The sequence below is a fragment of the Lagenorhynchus albirostris genome, chromosome 7 (genome assembly GCF_949774975.1).
Source record: "Lagenorhynchus albirostris chromosome 7, mLagAlb1.1, whole genome shotgun sequence".
Classification (NCBI taxonomy): Eukaryota; Metazoa; Chordata; class Mammalia; order Artiodactyla; family Delphinidae; genus Lagenorhynchus; species Lagenorhynchus albirostris.
Genome location: NC_083101.1, coordinates 82226605 through 82242700, shown reverse-complemented (window position 1 = coordinate 82242700; position 16096 = coordinate 82226605). Strand labels below are relative to the sequence as shown.

At 35.0% G+C, this 16096-nt stretch overlaps 1 protein-coding gene and 1 long non-coding RNA gene across 6 annotated transcripts in view; one reads left to right on the top strand and one right to left on the bottom strand.

Annotated features, from left to right (window-relative positions):
- The window catches only part of GKAP1 (G kinase anchoring protein 1), an 83357-nt gene extending 72111 nt beyond the window's left edge, over positions 1–11246 (top strand). For 4 of the 5 annotated variants that reach the window (XM_060155306.1, XM_060155303.1, XM_060155302.1 and 1 more), the window contains 4 exons: positions 4190–4253; positions 7541–7611; positions 8114–8191; positions 10924–11246. In XM_060155306.1, coding sequence (XP_060011289.1) covers positions 4190–4253; positions 7541–7611; positions 8114–8191; positions 10924–10971 — 261 coding nt within the window. In that variant the 3' untranslated portion in view covers positions 10972–11246. The remainder of the gene's footprint in view (positions 1–4189; positions 4254–7540; positions 7612–8113; positions 8192–10923) is intronic. The other variant, XM_060155305.1, reaches the window with a different exon arrangement.
- LOC132523750 (uncharacterized) overlaps positions 1–16096 on the bottom strand; it is a 66567-nt gene that overhangs the window by 10163 nt on the left and 40308 nt on the right. The window contains exon 2 of the long non-coding RNA XR_009541640.1: positions 13709–13874. This is a non-coding gene — a long non-coding RNA (uncharacterized LOC132523750). The remainder of the gene's footprint in view (positions 1–13708; positions 13875–16096) is intronic.

Sequence of the window (16096 nt, the reverse complement as noted above, 5' to 3'; positions counted from 1 at the left end):
AAGGCATGAGAATGGTAGGAAATGCATTGTTACTGATGTTTAGAGAAATGCGAAGTTGTAGAAGGTGAGATTGGGGTGTTAGTTGAGGTCAGTATTTGAAGGCATTTGCATTTTAGACACGGAGAGGGCAGTGAAGGCTTTAGAAGGGAAGTGACATGAGAATTTTTTTGTGGAAGATAATGCATATAGCTGAGGCCTGGAGTGAAGACTGTCTGGTAACAAAATTAACAGGTACTGAGTGTAAGAGGAAGAACACATTTTGAACTGGTTTGGGGAAACGGAACTAATAGATCTCGTTTTGGACATGTTGAGTTTGAAATGGCTGTGGATGCAGGCATAGATGTTCAGGATGTTGAACATCTGTGTTGGACACATTGGAGTCACACCATACGTGCGTTTAACTTTGTGTTCTCTTTTTCATGAAGTTAAAAATACTAATGAGGGCACTGTATATTTCATATGTTCTTTATTATAAATTGCACAGTACTAGGATTTTATACTCTTATGTTTTCATAGATACATTTACTCTTCAGGATTGTAAATGCAAAACTATATATGTTATTTTTATCGCAGTATAAAGAATATTCAGGGGTAATTTTGTTCATTTGCAATTTTTGCTTTATGAGCTGGCTTTAGGTCTTGAAGACTAACTGAAGACATGCTTCCATATACACTGATCTGAACCTTGGAGAAAAGGCTTGAGCTATAGTTTGATGAGATATTAACATTGATTGAAACCCTGAGAGTGAGAATTTCATAGTGGATACAGTTTTATATTCCCAGTAGATATATTTCTATATTCATAGTGAGTATAGTTGTAGTTGACTGTATTTGTTTTTCCCCTTCATATTTTTATGTTTCCATCTGACTTATCTCCCTCTTTCATTACTTAGCTTCTCAAAAGTCCTACTCCCTTTTATGTTTACTTCTTCCATTCAATGTATTGTCTGCAGTATTACTCAGTAACATTATTGATTTATCCTCAGCAATTTACTGGACAGAGTATTTAGTAAAAGTCATCTACTGGACTTAATTTAAAATACATCAACTTTGTTTTACAAGAAAGATTTTTGAATCTGGTAACTTCTGTACATATCTGTGTACATGTTGAGAGAAGAAATGACAAATTTCTTATATTGATCTGTTTTCTTTCCCTGACCTCTTGTATTTCTATAGTTACTAAATATATTGTTTTCTCTAATGTATTAAATATTTATAAATACTTCAGTGTGTGCTATAAGACACGTTGAATAAGAGTAGTGTAGGGGAAAAGTTCCCTGGAATATGGATGTTAATGTGGGAACACAATTCCAAAATTGTTTATAATGTATAATTGTGTCATTCATGTAGTTTGAAAAGAAGCTAAGCCATTTTTTTTTAACATCTTTATTGGAGTATAATTGCTTTACAATGGTATGTTAGTTTCAGCTTCACAACAAAATGAATCAGTTATATATATACATATATTCCCATCTCTCTTCCCGCTTGCGTCTCCCTCCCTCCCACCCTCCCTATCCCACCCCTCCAGGCGGTCACAAAGCACGGAGCTGATCTCCCTGTGCTATGCGGCTGCTTCCCACTAGCTATCTACCTTACGTTTGGTAGTGTATATATGTCCATGCCTCTTTATCGCTTTGTCACCGTTTACCCTTCCCCCTCCCCATAGCCTCAAGTCCATTCTCTAGTAAGTCTGTGTCTTTATTCCTGTTTCACCCCTAGGTTTTTCATGACATTTTTTTTTTTAAATTCCATATATATGTGTTAGCATACGGTATTTGCCTCTCTCTTTCTGACTTACTTCACTCTGTATGACAGACTCTAGGTCTATCCACCTCATTACAAATAGCTCAATTTCGTCTCTTTTTATGGCTGAGTAATATTCCATTGTATATATGTGCCACATCTTCTTTATCCATTCATCCGATGATGGACACTTAGGTTGTTTCCATCTCTGGGCTATTGTAAATAGAGCTGCAATGAACATTTTGGTACATGACTCTTTTTGAATTATGGTTTTCTCAGGGTATATGCCCAGTAGTGGGATTGCTGGGTCATATGGTAGTTCTATTTGTAGCTTTTTAAGGAACCTCCATACTGTTCTCCACAGTGGCTGTATCAATTTACATTCCCACCAACAGTGTAAGAGGGTTCCCTTTTCTCCACACCCTCTCCAGCATTTATTGTTTCTAGATTTTTTGATGATGGCCATTCTGACTGGTGTGAGATGATATCTCATTGTAGTTTTGATTTGCATTTCTCTCATGATTAGTGATGTTGAGCATTCTTTCATGTGTTTGTTGGCACTCTGTATATCTTCTTTGGAGAAATGTCTATTTAGGTCTTCTGCCCATTTTTGGATTGGGCTGTTTGTTTTTCTGTTATTAAGCTGCATGAGCTGCTTATAAATTTTGGAGATTAATCCTTTGTCAGTTACTTCATTTGCAAATATTTTCTCCCATTCTGAGGGTTGTCTTTTGGTCTTCTTTATGGTTTCCTTTGCTGCGCAAAAGCTTTTAAGTTTCATTAGGTCCCATTTGTTTATTTTTGTTTTTATTTCCATTTCTCTAGGAGGTGGGTCAAAAAGGACCTTGCTGTGATTTATGTCATAGAGTGTTCTGCCTATGTTATCCTCTAAGAGTTTGATAGTTTCTGGCCTTACATTTAGGTCTTTAATCCATTTTGAGCTTATTTTTGTGTATGGTGTTAGGGAGTGATCTAATCTCATACTTTTACATTTACCTGTCCAGTTTTCCCAGCACCACTTATTGAATAGGCTGTCCTTTCTCCACTGCACATTTCTGCCTCCTTTGTCAAAGATAAGGTGACCATATGTGCGTGGGTTTATCTCTGGGCTTTCTATCCTGTTCCATTGATCTATCTTTCTGTTTTTGTGCCAGTACCATACCGTCTTGATAACTGTAGCTTTGTAGTATAGTCTGAAGTCAGGGAGCCTGATTCCTCCAGTTCCTTCTTTCGTTCTCAAGATTGCTTTGGCTATTCGGGGTCTTTTGTGTTTCCATACAAATTGTGAAATTTTTTGTTCTAGTTCTGTGAAAAATGCCAGTGGTAGTTTGATAGGGATTGCATTGAATCTATAGATTGCTTTGGGTAGTAGAGTCATTTTCACAATGTTGATTCTTCCAATCCAAGAACATGGTATATCTCTCCATCTATTTGTATCATCTTTAATTTCTTTCATCAGTGTCTTATAATTTTCTGCATACAGATCTTTTGTCTCCTTAGGTAGGTTTATTCCTAGATATTTTATTCTTTTTGTTGCAATGGTAAATGGGAGTGTTTTCTTGATTTCACTTTCAGATTTTTCATCATTAGTGTATAGGAATGCCAGAGATTTCTGTGCATTAATTTTGTATCCTGCCACCTTACCAAATTCATTGATTAGCTCTAGTAGTTTTCTGGTGGCATTAAGCCATTTTTTTTAAGTTGAAAAATAATTGAAAGATATTTCAGTAAATTACTAATTCATTTCAGCCAAAATGTAAGTAATTCAAAAATTACTTTAAAAATATTTAATGAAATAACAAAAGATTAGTAAAGCCTTAACTGAGCAAATATAAAACTGTGCTGTACAGTAGCTACTACACGTGGTGTAAAATTAATACACTACATGGGTTTTAAATACATAAAAGTAAAATTCAAAATTTTTATATATAAAAATTAAATAAAATAAAAATTGTAATTAAATAAAACTAAATACAGTTGAAAGTCATTTTCTCAGTAACACTGGCCACGTTTCCAGTAGTTAGCAGCCACATATTGGACAGTGGCCGATAAAGAACAGATACAGAGAGTTCTAGTATAGTACTGGTATAGAACTATGAATCATTTTTCTTTTTGTTTTCATATAATTATTTTGAATTGTATAAGGATTTTATTTGAGGAAGAAAAGAGAAAGACTCTTCAGGAAAATTTAGTTTTATTCTGAGTTTTCTCCACTTTTACTCTACTCTTTTTAAATACAGTCACATATAATATTGATTTGTATTATTATACGAGGGATTTAATTAAGTAGTAGATAGTTGTGAATACATTTTCCTCCATCTTTTTTCTTTCAGAAGTAATTTATGTCTTTGAGCAAGCCTAGATTCATAGCTCCATAAATTGGTAGTAAATCGTTAATTATATCATTTACTTTTTAAAAATTAAATCTTTTTTCCTTGATTATTAGGCAAAGTATAAAGAAGTAAAGGCAAGAAATGCACAGTTATTGAAAATGCTTCAGGAAGGTGAAAGTAAGTGATTTCTGTGTTTTTAGAATTAAAAGTTAATCTTAAAAATATTTGAAGATAACTTTTCAAGATATATGATTTATTAATTCAACAAAATAAAAAGGTTTCCCAAAGGATACAAACTGGATATTGTTGATAATTTTATTATTACAAGTCTCCTTTGCAGCACCTTAGTATTACACAAGTTTACAACTATTCAGCTAAGAAACTCTTGAAATTTCAATTCTTATGAATTATTGGAGTACATTTAGAGGCAAAACAAGAAAACATTTGCTTAAGATTCTGTTTATTACTTATTAGAGGAGAAGGCCTGTCATGATTTTAGGTTTTCCTTGTACCCCTCCCACCCACCCCGCCACCAGCCCCGACTCTTCATACTTTTGCTGCCACTCTAAACTTTTGGCAGTAGATTACCAGCAGGAAGCCAAGGAAATCAATCAAAAAAGATTAGAGATAATAACATTAGTAAAGTTGATGTTATATGAAACCCCCCAAATCAATTGCATTCCTGAATATGAATACCTAGTGATGCTAACCTTGAAAGCTCTCTGAAAATTTTCCATTAATAACAGAAAGGGAAGCGTGTATTAAATTTGCAAAAGAAAATGAACCATAAAAGAGACATAAAGAAAGACATGAATAAATGAGAAAGTCTTCTGAATAGACAAAATTAAGTGTAATAAACAATTTCCCTTGTTAACAAATGTTAATGAAATCCCACATATAGCTCCTGTGAGTACTGTATAGCACTTGAGAAATTATGAAGCTCACCTTAAAGGATAAGTAAACAAGATACCCTAAATTGTTTCAAATATGAAGATACTGGGAGTGGAATTGTCCAACCAAATATTTAAACTATTAAATAACAGTTATCAAAAACCAGAAATCACGTCCAGCTGAACAGAATATATAGTCTTGAAGTAGAGTCAAATACTTTTTATAACTTTATGACTTTTATAATATAACTTAACTGTTACAAGCTTAACTATGATAAAATAGAAGTTAAATAATAATGGGAAAAGGCATTATTTGAACAATTAGATATCAGTGTCCTGAGATTAATTTAGATATGCTCGTCACTGAGCTCCATGTGGATCATTTAATGAATAAAATTATGAAAATAATTGTTTACAAGATGTATTTCTAATTGAAGAAAGTAAGGGTATCATTGAACATTGGATGTATGATTTTTAAATACCTAAAAATAAAGTAATATTCCTTAAGGAAACGTTTGTGAAAAATGAGAAAATTAACTGATAAAAACTTACTCTCAAAAATAGATTAAAGGGGCTTACCTGGTGGCACAGTGGTTAAGAATCCTCCTGCCAATGCAGGGGACACAGTTTCGATCCCTGGTCCAGGAAAATCCCACATGCCGCAGAGCAACCAAGCCCATGCGCCACAATTACTGAGCCTGTGGTCTAGAGCCCACGAGCCACAACTGCTGAGCCCGGGTGCCACAACTACCGAAGCCTGTGTGCCTAGAGCCCATGCTCTGCAGTGGAGAAGCCACTGCAGTGAGAAGCCTGCGCATGGCAACGAAGAGTAGCCCCCGCTTGCAGCAACTAGAGAAAGCCTGCGCACAGCAACGAAGACCCAACACAGCCAAAAATAAATAAATAAAATAAATAAAGTTTTAAAAATAGATTAAAAATGGCTACCAGTAAATAATATCAGTGTCCATACTCAGTGCTATAAGTAGTCCAAGTAGAACAATTTTATACAGGACCATGACATGAAAAATACAGTACATTAGAGTTTACAAACTCTAGCATTTATAATATAAATGCAGTCAGTTATGTTACAGTACAACATGTGTTCCTAAAAATCACTAATCTCTATAAAATCATACAGTTAAAACCACAAAGTTTATGGGGAAAATGGAGTTAGGAGCATACAATACTCAAAAATTTCATCAGTGACACATTTAAAAAAAAAAGGGAACCTACAACAGTAACAGTTTTATACATGTTAAAATGGTTGAATACATAAATACTATAATAAATATGGCACTTCACTTTGAAGACAACCTAAAGTTTGCTGTAGAAGTAGGTTTCAGAAGGGTTGCAGCTTGTGTGTGTTAACTGTTAAGTGATGGAAGGATGGAAACTTGGTGTGGTTCTTGACACAGTGCGCTGAAATAGCTGGTAGATATTTGAGGTGTGTGAGTGGGTGCAGTTTTCTTTGTTCATGAAATTGTGCTTAAGCATTAAGTACACAATTCATGTTATGTTCATGTTGTTCCCTGATGTATCAATCTCTTTGAAACACAAAACAGCATTATAGGAAAATTGACTGTAGTTAAAATATTACATAATTGTTAAAAATCACTACTTCTCAGTGAGTGTGTTTAATTCTGAGGATGGAGGAGTAGAAAGTATAATTTGTAAAAGTTCCCAAGTTGATTCTTAAGGGACTGTGATTTGTTTCTTGACACAGCATCTCACCTTAGTGCATATCATATTAAACTGTGAAAAATAAGTTTGAATGACAGAGTTATATTGGTGGAGCTCTGGTGATATCAGTACTCTTATATATTTGGACATTTCCTCCTTTACTCATTTTATTAGTTTTACCTCTTCAGTCTCTCCTAGCTTTTCAAAGTTGAAGAATTAGTTTTTCATGTATTATCCTTTACCATAGGTTAAGTAAATTGTCAGCCATGTGGAAATTTTTAAAGCTTAGGGAACACAGAGGCCAAAGAACAGATCTCTTGCTTCCCCAAAGAGGGAAAAACCTCTAGATGAATGAACAGTTCTGAGACCACAGATGTTATATGATTAACTGTGCTCACATGAGCTAACACTTATTTGATAGTGCTTTAATGGTATGAAAAGTCATATAAAAATAATTCTTGTGGACCTTATGATATGCACACCTTGACAATTTAACAAAACAAAACAAACAAAAACACTCTACATTGTTTTTAAAATCTTGCTTTAAGATTAGTTGAGGCATTTTAAAGTTTTTTTCCCTATGTGAAATATTTTATTTTCTCTGTCCTTGTCCTTTTTAGTATAAATGGAAAAAATTAATCTTTTGTCATGTCTGTACAATTAATATTTTAACACCACAGAAATGTAGAATTTCCAATAAAAGCTGCTGTGGTGATAATAATGATCAGAATTTACCAGTGAAAATTAAGAGGTATATATAGGGTCAAGGAATACATTAAGTATGAGGACAATTAATCTTTGCCTGACTGTATTGCTGTCTTGGTTCAGTAAAAGTATTGTTAAAGTATCTGAGTGATTGAAAAGATTATACTGCTGTTTTTCCTTTTTTGTCAGTGAAAGATAAAGCAGAAATACTTCTGCAAGTTGATGAATCACAAAGTATCAAGAATGAGCTAACGATACAGGTAAGAAAAACTATATGTAGGACTGGTTATAGTAAGCTGTTCTTTAGTCCTGAATTATGAAACTTGACTAAACAAAAACACAGCCCATCAATACTGCAAACCATACTTCATTATTATTATGTAATAGCAAATGATTGAAAATTCTGTTAACTGAGGGAGGTATGTATGTCCTAAAGAATAGGGGAAGATAAGGTTGTATTTTAGTTGATGTGGGCTGAATATAGAGATAGAAAGGACAGACAGAACTTATCCTGTTCATGGACTTGATTTTCTCCCCTTCCCATCCTTATTCTTTGGTCTTGTCTTAGAACAGTGAGCTTGCCCTATGTATCTTTAATATACAGCTGAATAAAATGCCTAATTGAAATTGTTTGTGAGGAGAGAGGTTCTCTTCTAATGCTCATTAATCTCATAGTCAAAAATCATCATTGTGAATAACAATTAAGAGTATTTACCAAAAAAGACCCAAAAAAGTCTTTTTTTATTGAATATTTGGTTATAGGTAACTTCACTTCATGCTGCGTTAGAACAAGAAAGATCTAAAGTGAAAGTATTACAAGCAGAATTAGCCAAATATCAGGTATGCTTTTATAATTATGAAAGTGTTTTCATCACAGATAATACATTTGGAATAGGTATATACATGTGAGAATAAAGGTACTATTTTATTCTTAGGCCAAAATTTATTCACCAAACATACTGATGATTTTGTTATTATTGGTTATATAATTTACATCATAGAAAATGTTAAGTTTATTCTAGACATTAGTATATACAGCAATAACTAAAGTAACTCAAAAAGACCTTTGGTACTACATAGATGATGTGAGATATGTGCCAGTGAACCTTATCGAGGGAAGGTACATAATGACATTTATCCCATTATATAATAAGTTTTATCACTTGGGTACAGCAATCTCTCCTAGATATCTTCATTGTAAAGATATCTTTTCCCCTTTGTAATTAATAAATAATATGTGAAGTTATAGTTTGAGATTGTATGAATATCCTTTTCTTTTTACCCAATGATTTTAGCATCCAGATTAATGATATTTTTATCAGTTATTATTTTGGTAGTTGCAAAATAGTGATTTTTCTAATTCTGTCATTTCGTCTGCATTTACAAGATGGCATTCAGCATTTTTTTCAGGGTGAAGCAGTAAACAATATCAGGGCTTTGTTTCAATATATGTGTATATGTATATTTGTGAATACACACAAACACATATATTTGTATATACATATGTATGTGTGTCTATGTCATGATATAAAATGAGTTAATTGATGTGGGGGGTCACAGTCAAAAAAGTTCGAAAGCCACCACTGGTGGCCTAGAGAACATAAAAGTTGTTTAGCTGCAGCTTTGACATGTCATCAATCCAGGAAGGAAGATTCCCTTTGCCTGGGAAGCTTTGAAAAGGATCTTTGAATTATTATTATTTTTAAAAAACTCTTGTTTAGAAGAAAGGTAAGAGTTTTAAGCTATATAACATTGGTACCTCTGTATAGTGGGTATCTACCTTGTAGAAAGTTTTTTAGTAAGTTTATTTTTTATTTCCCTGCTATCAGGAAATCTTATTTTTAACACCTGTCATTATACATCTCAAGTTTCATATAACCTCTTCGTACTTTTTTTTCTCTGAATGAATCTTTGCAAAACTTTTATTTGGTCAGGACTGAATAACAGCATTCTCATACTTGATTTTTTTTTTTTTTTTTTTAAAGAAGGTTTGTTGTAGACATGTTTTTGAACACCAGGAGGGAGGTTATGGGCAGAAAAAGGGTGAAACAAAGAGAAGCTGCCAACATTATTAAATGGGTCTGGGTTCCATGTGCCCTTGATATAACCACCACTCTAAAAAACGTGCTTTCACAGACAAGTAGTTCCCAAACTTGGCTGATCATCAGAATTTCTTGGGAACTTTTTGATTGTTCAGCCCACTACTAATTATCATAAGTAAATAGGCTGGGACAAAGTCTAGAGATCAGAATTTTTAAAATATTACTACTTAGGTGATTCTAGTAATTAACCAAGTTTGAGTATCATTGCCATAGTTTACAAAAATGTAGAAAAATTATAAAATTATTATAAATGCATCAAACCATTATTTATGGTTAAAATGGAGGGTAGAATAGTTATGGATGATTAAATTTTTTTGTACCTTTGTGCTTTCCATATTTTTAAAATGATTATTTGCTTTTTGAATCAGAGTAAGGCAGAAAATGTTGTTAAAAGTAATTAATGAAAAATACTTCCTGTCTTTTAAGCCACCTTTCTCTTTCTTTGGCTCAAGTCAAATACCACTGATGGCATTTCATTTGGAGGAAATTAAATACAGATTTATATATGTCACTGAGCAAATAAACCCACTGATGAACAAAATCAGATTTCTAATGCTGTCTTATATGAACAAAACTATACAGAACTTGAATTAGAAATTGAATTACCCAAAAGGGTAATGAAGTGAATCACCAAATTTGCTGATCATATGGAGCAAATTGTCTATTTTGATCAATTTTTTTTGGCTGCATTGGGTCTTCGTTGCTGCGCACGGGCTTTCTCTAGTTGCAGCGAGCAGGGGCTACTCTTTGTTGTGGTGCACAGACTTCTCATTGCAGTGGCTTCTCTTGTTGTGGAGCATGGGTTCTAGTCGTGCAGGCTTCAGTAGTTGCAGCACGAAGGCTCAGTAGTTGTGGCATACAGGCCCTTGAGCACGTGGGCTTCAGTAGTTGTGGCGTGTGGGCTCAGTAGTTGCGGTGTGTGGGCTCAGTAGTTGCGGCGCGCAGGCTCTAGGGCACGTAGGCTTCAGTAGTTGTGGCGTGTGGGCTCAGTGGTGTGGCTCGCAGGCTCTAGAGCATGGGCTCAGAAGTTGTGGCTCACGGGCTTAGTTGCTCTGCGGCACGTGGGATCTTCCCAGACCAGGTATCGAACCCTGCATTGGCAGGCGGATTCTTAACCACTGTGCCACCAGGGAAGTCCTGACCAAAATTTTTATTTAAAAAAAAAATCTGGGACAGTGCAAATGAGCTCTGAAAAATAAGATACTGGTGATCAGACTAAGTCCGGACCAGTTCAAATAGATAACTGTTTTCTACAACCTACTTTAACCGTTTGTTAAAATAACAAAGGTTATTGCTATTTAAAATACGTAAAAATAATTTAGTGGTATGTTCATTCAAATTTGCAACAAACTCAGAAAAGAAGTTCCTTCCTTTTCATAGTCAAATATGCCTTTGATCTCATTTATTCTTGAAAAGAAAATGCCCCCAAAATGTTATTTCCTCAATAATTTACCCTATTTTTCTTTACAGGGTGGCAGAAAAGGGAAAAGAAACTCTGAATCCGACCAGTGTAGGTGATTCCATTAGCCTTTGAGGTCAACACAAAAATTAAAACTTTCAGGGTTTTGCAAAAATGTATATATTTAATGCTGTGCAACTGCTGAACTATGCAGTTTTTGTTGAAGAAACTTAAAATGATTAGCTCACTAATGGTTTATAATTTTATGTCCTTTTGGCTTAAAGTGAAAAGAAGAAAAATAGAATTCCAGCACAACTCAATGATTATTGTTTACTATTCGTACTTCTTATCACTTTAGTTTTTCATCAGTCAATAAAATTAATTTACTCTTCCATTAATGTTTGATTTTTTTAAAATTTCAGAAACAGTGTGAAAGTATTGTTTTTGCTTATAGCACAATCAATTTAATTGGATTTAAGCTCAGTGAATATTTATGCAGCACTTTGTGCATGCTAAACCCTACAGAACATACAAGATATCCTCAAATGGCTTATGCTCAGAGGAAATAGAAGGTGGGGGTGGGTAATGGCAGCAGCAACAAAAAATTACCATACATATTAGAGTGTGATATCACATTGTTTGGAAATTGAGAAAACTTGCATGAGATATTGGGTTGGCCAAAAAGTGCCTTCGGTTTTTAAGTAAAAATAAAAGACACATTTTTCATTTTCACCAAGAACTTTATTGAACAACGTATTCACCCTTTTGTTCCACTACCTTCTGCCATTTTTCAGGCAACTTCATAATTCCATCCTCCCAAAACTTTTTTATCTTTTTGAGCAAAGAACTGTTCCAGGTGCCTTTTACAGTCTTCCAGGGAATTGAAATTTTTTCCATTAAGAATTTTGTAAAGACCTAAATAAATGGAAATCCAAAGGTGCAATGTCTGGTGAATACAGCGGATGAATCAGAACTTCCCAGCTGAGCTGTAACAGTTTTTGCCTGGTCATCAAAGAAACATGCAGTCTTGCGTTATCCTAATGGAAGATTATGCATTTTCTGTTGACTAATTCTGGATGCTTTTTGTCTAGTGCTGCTTTCAGTTGGTCTAATTGGGAGCAGTACTTGTTGGAATTAATCGTTGGGTTTTCTGGAAGGAGCTTATAATAGAGTACTCCCTTCCAATCCCACCGTATACACATCACCTTCTTTGGATTGAAGACAGGCCTTTGGTGTGGTTGGTAGTGGTTCATTTCACTTGCCCCATGATGTCTTCTATGCCACATTATTGTACAGTATCCACTTTTCATCACTCATCACAATTTGTTTTAAAAACAGAACGTTTTCATTACGTTTAAGTAGAGAATCGCATGCGGAAATAAGGTCAGGAAGGTTTTTTTCGCTAAACTTAGGTAGAACCCAAACATCTAAGTGATTAACATAACCAAGCTGGTGCAAATGATTTTCAGTGCTTGATTTGGATATTTTTGAGTATGTCGGCTATCTCCTGCGTGGCATAAAGTTGCTTGTTCTCAGTTAATGTCTCGATTTGAGCACTATCAACTTCAACTGGTCTACCCAACCATGGAGCATTGTCGAGCAAGAAATCTCAGGCACGAAACTTTGCAAACCACTTTTGACACGTTCAGTGAGTCACAACACCTTCTCCATACACTACACAAATCTTTTTTTGCATTTCGGTTGCGTTTTTACCTTTCTTGAAATAATACAGCATAATATGCTGAAAAAGTTGCTTTTTTCTTCCGTCTTCAATTTTAAAATGGCTACACAAAAATTCACCAATTTTGATGTCTTTTTTAAAATGCACACTGATATGACAGCTGTCACATACAATCTAACAAAATTGTTTTGAATGAAGTTAAAGACAACTAAGTGCTACTAGAGCCATCTTACGGAAAAAACCGAACAAACCTTTTGGCCAACCCAGTAGTTTTTTGGAAGGTGGATACCTTTTCTGTAAATTTTTTGAGAAGCATCCTAGGCAGAAGGAGCAAACTCTGGGCTGAAATATTTATTTAAAGGACAGTCTGGCTTGAGGACAGAAGTGTGACACACTGAGAATAGGAAGAGTGTTGATGTGGGGGAGGAATGAAGATAGATTTTTTTTTATTCATATAATCAGCAGTTTATGGGATTGATTTTTTTTTTTAGTGTAGTCAGTGAAATACAAATATGATTCATTAAAATACAGAGTTTTTTGCTTTATAACAAAGGCAAACACATAAATACTGGTATTGGCCTCCAAAACCAGCATTATATGAAAGACTCCACTTCATGACAGTCTTTAATAAGAAAAAATACTTAATGTCATCATTGTTTATATGTCTGGCTTCTTCCATGCGGTTACATGAACCTTGCAAAGAATTGTGGCTTATTATTATTCTCAACACTTAGTTCTCTATGTATCACAGAGTAGATGTTAAATAATTATTTGTTTAATTAATTGATAAAGTGGTAAAGCTTTTAAAGATAGTTTTCCCCTAATTTTACCTTTGATTAAGAATAGGTACCATCAAAACCTACTTAATTACTTAAATATATTTGGTAATCCATGGTACCATATTTTTCAATCCAGTGATGAACAAAATCAAATTTCTAATGTTGTTTTATAGGAACAAGCCAGACAGAACTTGAATAGTTTCAATTATAATTGAATTACCCAGGTAGTTAATGAACTGAATTACCAACGCCTATCACATTATCATCTGCTTTTGATTATTTACCTATACACTATCCATTCGGTACATTATCTAACATCTAACACAGTGCCTGTCACATGGTAGACACTCAACAGATACGCCATTTTCTACTAGTGTATATATGGTTTAAAATCACCTGAGCACATAGATTATCCTGTTTTGTGTTGGGTATTCTCTGGAGTACTGCACTCATGACTTTGTTTTTCCTGCTGATTTTTTTTCATTGATTGATATATCCAGTTCTGTGGGCTTAATCTGTCACTTCTAGGCCAATGTCTCAATTTCAACAGAGAAAGCTTTATCTAGTAAGAGACAGAAAAGACAATCAGTTGATTTCTTCTGTTAGATTGATTTCTCAGGCATCCCCTTTTAATAAATATCTTTACTCAGATTCTTTTCTGCTTCCTGAATATAGAATGAAATTATTGATAGCTTACTATGTGTTAGGCATTGTGCTAAGTACTAGAGATGCAAATATCCACAATCAATTGGAAGAACATAGAAATGTAAAGAAATAGTCATAAAATATTCTAATAAATAATACTGATGTATTCAAATTGCTGTTGGTGTACAGAAGAAAATACATCTTACTCTTTTAAACATTTTAGACATCTTCTTTGGGATTTTTGACATTTTCTATAGTGTGTTAGTAAAGCCAACACTCTTGAACTAGAGCTTTGTTCAAGTTCTATTACTTATTAGTTGTATGGCCTTGGCTCATAATAAATATTCAATAAATGATTGAACAGCATGAAATTTGGTATCTAATGAGAATAGTCAGTGGAAGTACTGGGTAAAAATTACGTAAGATGCCATTTTTACCTGCAAATTATTTTCAGTCTAATATGAATAAACAAGCATAGCACATAAGTAAATGAAATTCAAGATAGAATACAGTGGATTCCGTAACAATTTTGTGGAAGGAAGAGAGTATATTTGTTAGGGAAGTCCAGTGTTACTTATTAAAAAGCTAATGTTTTAATTGATAAGTAGCTTTCCCCGAAAGTTTTAAAGGGCAGAGGTTGTTTGACAAGAAAGGAAAATTTAAAAAGAGGGGTGAAGGAAAAGCAACGTTTACATGTTCAGGGAATAGAAAGATAACAAGGCATGTGTTGAGGAGCATATCAAGCTAATATAATAATACTTAATTTTTGAGTTTTTGAAAACAAAAGTTTATGAACAAAGAAGTGATGCAGTCAAAGTTGTCCTTTAAGAAGATTGAAATGGTAATGATGTAATAGAAAATTATAGAAGAATTAATTTGGAAATATCAAGGAAGCTTTTATAATAGTAGAAACAGGACATAAAAAGGATCTGAACTAGGGAGGTGGCAGTGGGATTCAGAATACAGAATAAAAAAATTCCCAGGGTGGAATTTAACAAACTTTTGTAGAGTGAGGAAAAGAACAAGGGCATTAGACATGAAAAGCAAGATCTCTAGCCTAAATGAGAGTGAGGATGATAGTGCCATTAGTAAGGTACAATGATGGAGGAATTTATGTGGGGGAGATGGACAGAATTAACTTCTGACTTTTTAAACTGGACTTGCCTACAGAACATCTGAAAATAGTCCAAGAATTTGGAAATATAGATCTGGTCCTTTGAGGGAAGGATGGATTTGGGATCTGGGATCCATCTACAGTTAAGTTGTATAAATAGTTGACATGCCCAAAGGAAAAAGTTTTTGAAGAGAAATACTGCTGAGGACAGACTTTGGAAATGGTAGGAAACAAGAGATTGGTGAGAAAGGTGGGAGGCATGGTTATGAATGTTGCATAGAGGTCTCAAGTTATGAGCCTGAGGAAAAACTACTGGTTTTAACAGAGAAAGAACACATTGATGACTTTCAAAATAGCTTTTTCAGTGGCACAGAGCAAGGCACTGAGGAAAAAGTTAAACTCTGTAACCCTTTTGGCAGTTATAAAAAAGGGCCCCCAAGGTGCTTTGAAGGGACTACATGGTTGAGTGAGGGTTGGTTTGTTTAAATTTAGGACTCAGTAGACCTTTACTATGTTCATGAACAAAAAGGAGCCATTTAAGAAAACAATGAGACATTTTTAGCAGAGGGGACGGAGGCAAGATGGAGGAGTAAGAGGATGCAGAGTCCGTGTCTCCTCACAACTAGGGCACCTACCAGACACTGGTGGGGGACGTTGACACCCAAGGGGGACAGGAGGAACCCCTGAGTGACTGGGTAGGACACGGGGGAGAGCAAGGGGGTAGGATAAGTGGAGGTGGGATGGGAGCAGTGCCCCTGAGGGCGGCTGGGGCAGGGGAGAGGTGCCGACGCCTGGAGAGGCCCACTCACTGCAAGGGGATCAACAGGGATGGGGAGAGACCCTTGGGGGGATTGGAAGGGAATGTGGCTGGCATTTCCCCTGCCCAGTTGGGCCCCAGGAGCCTGCTGTGGTCCCCAGGCCTGGTCCTCTGCCCTCTGAGGCCCCCTCTGGCCACGTGGGTCCTGGGGACATAGGAGGGAGGGTAAAGGAAGAGCAGAGGCCAACAGGGAGGGACCCTTGGGAAT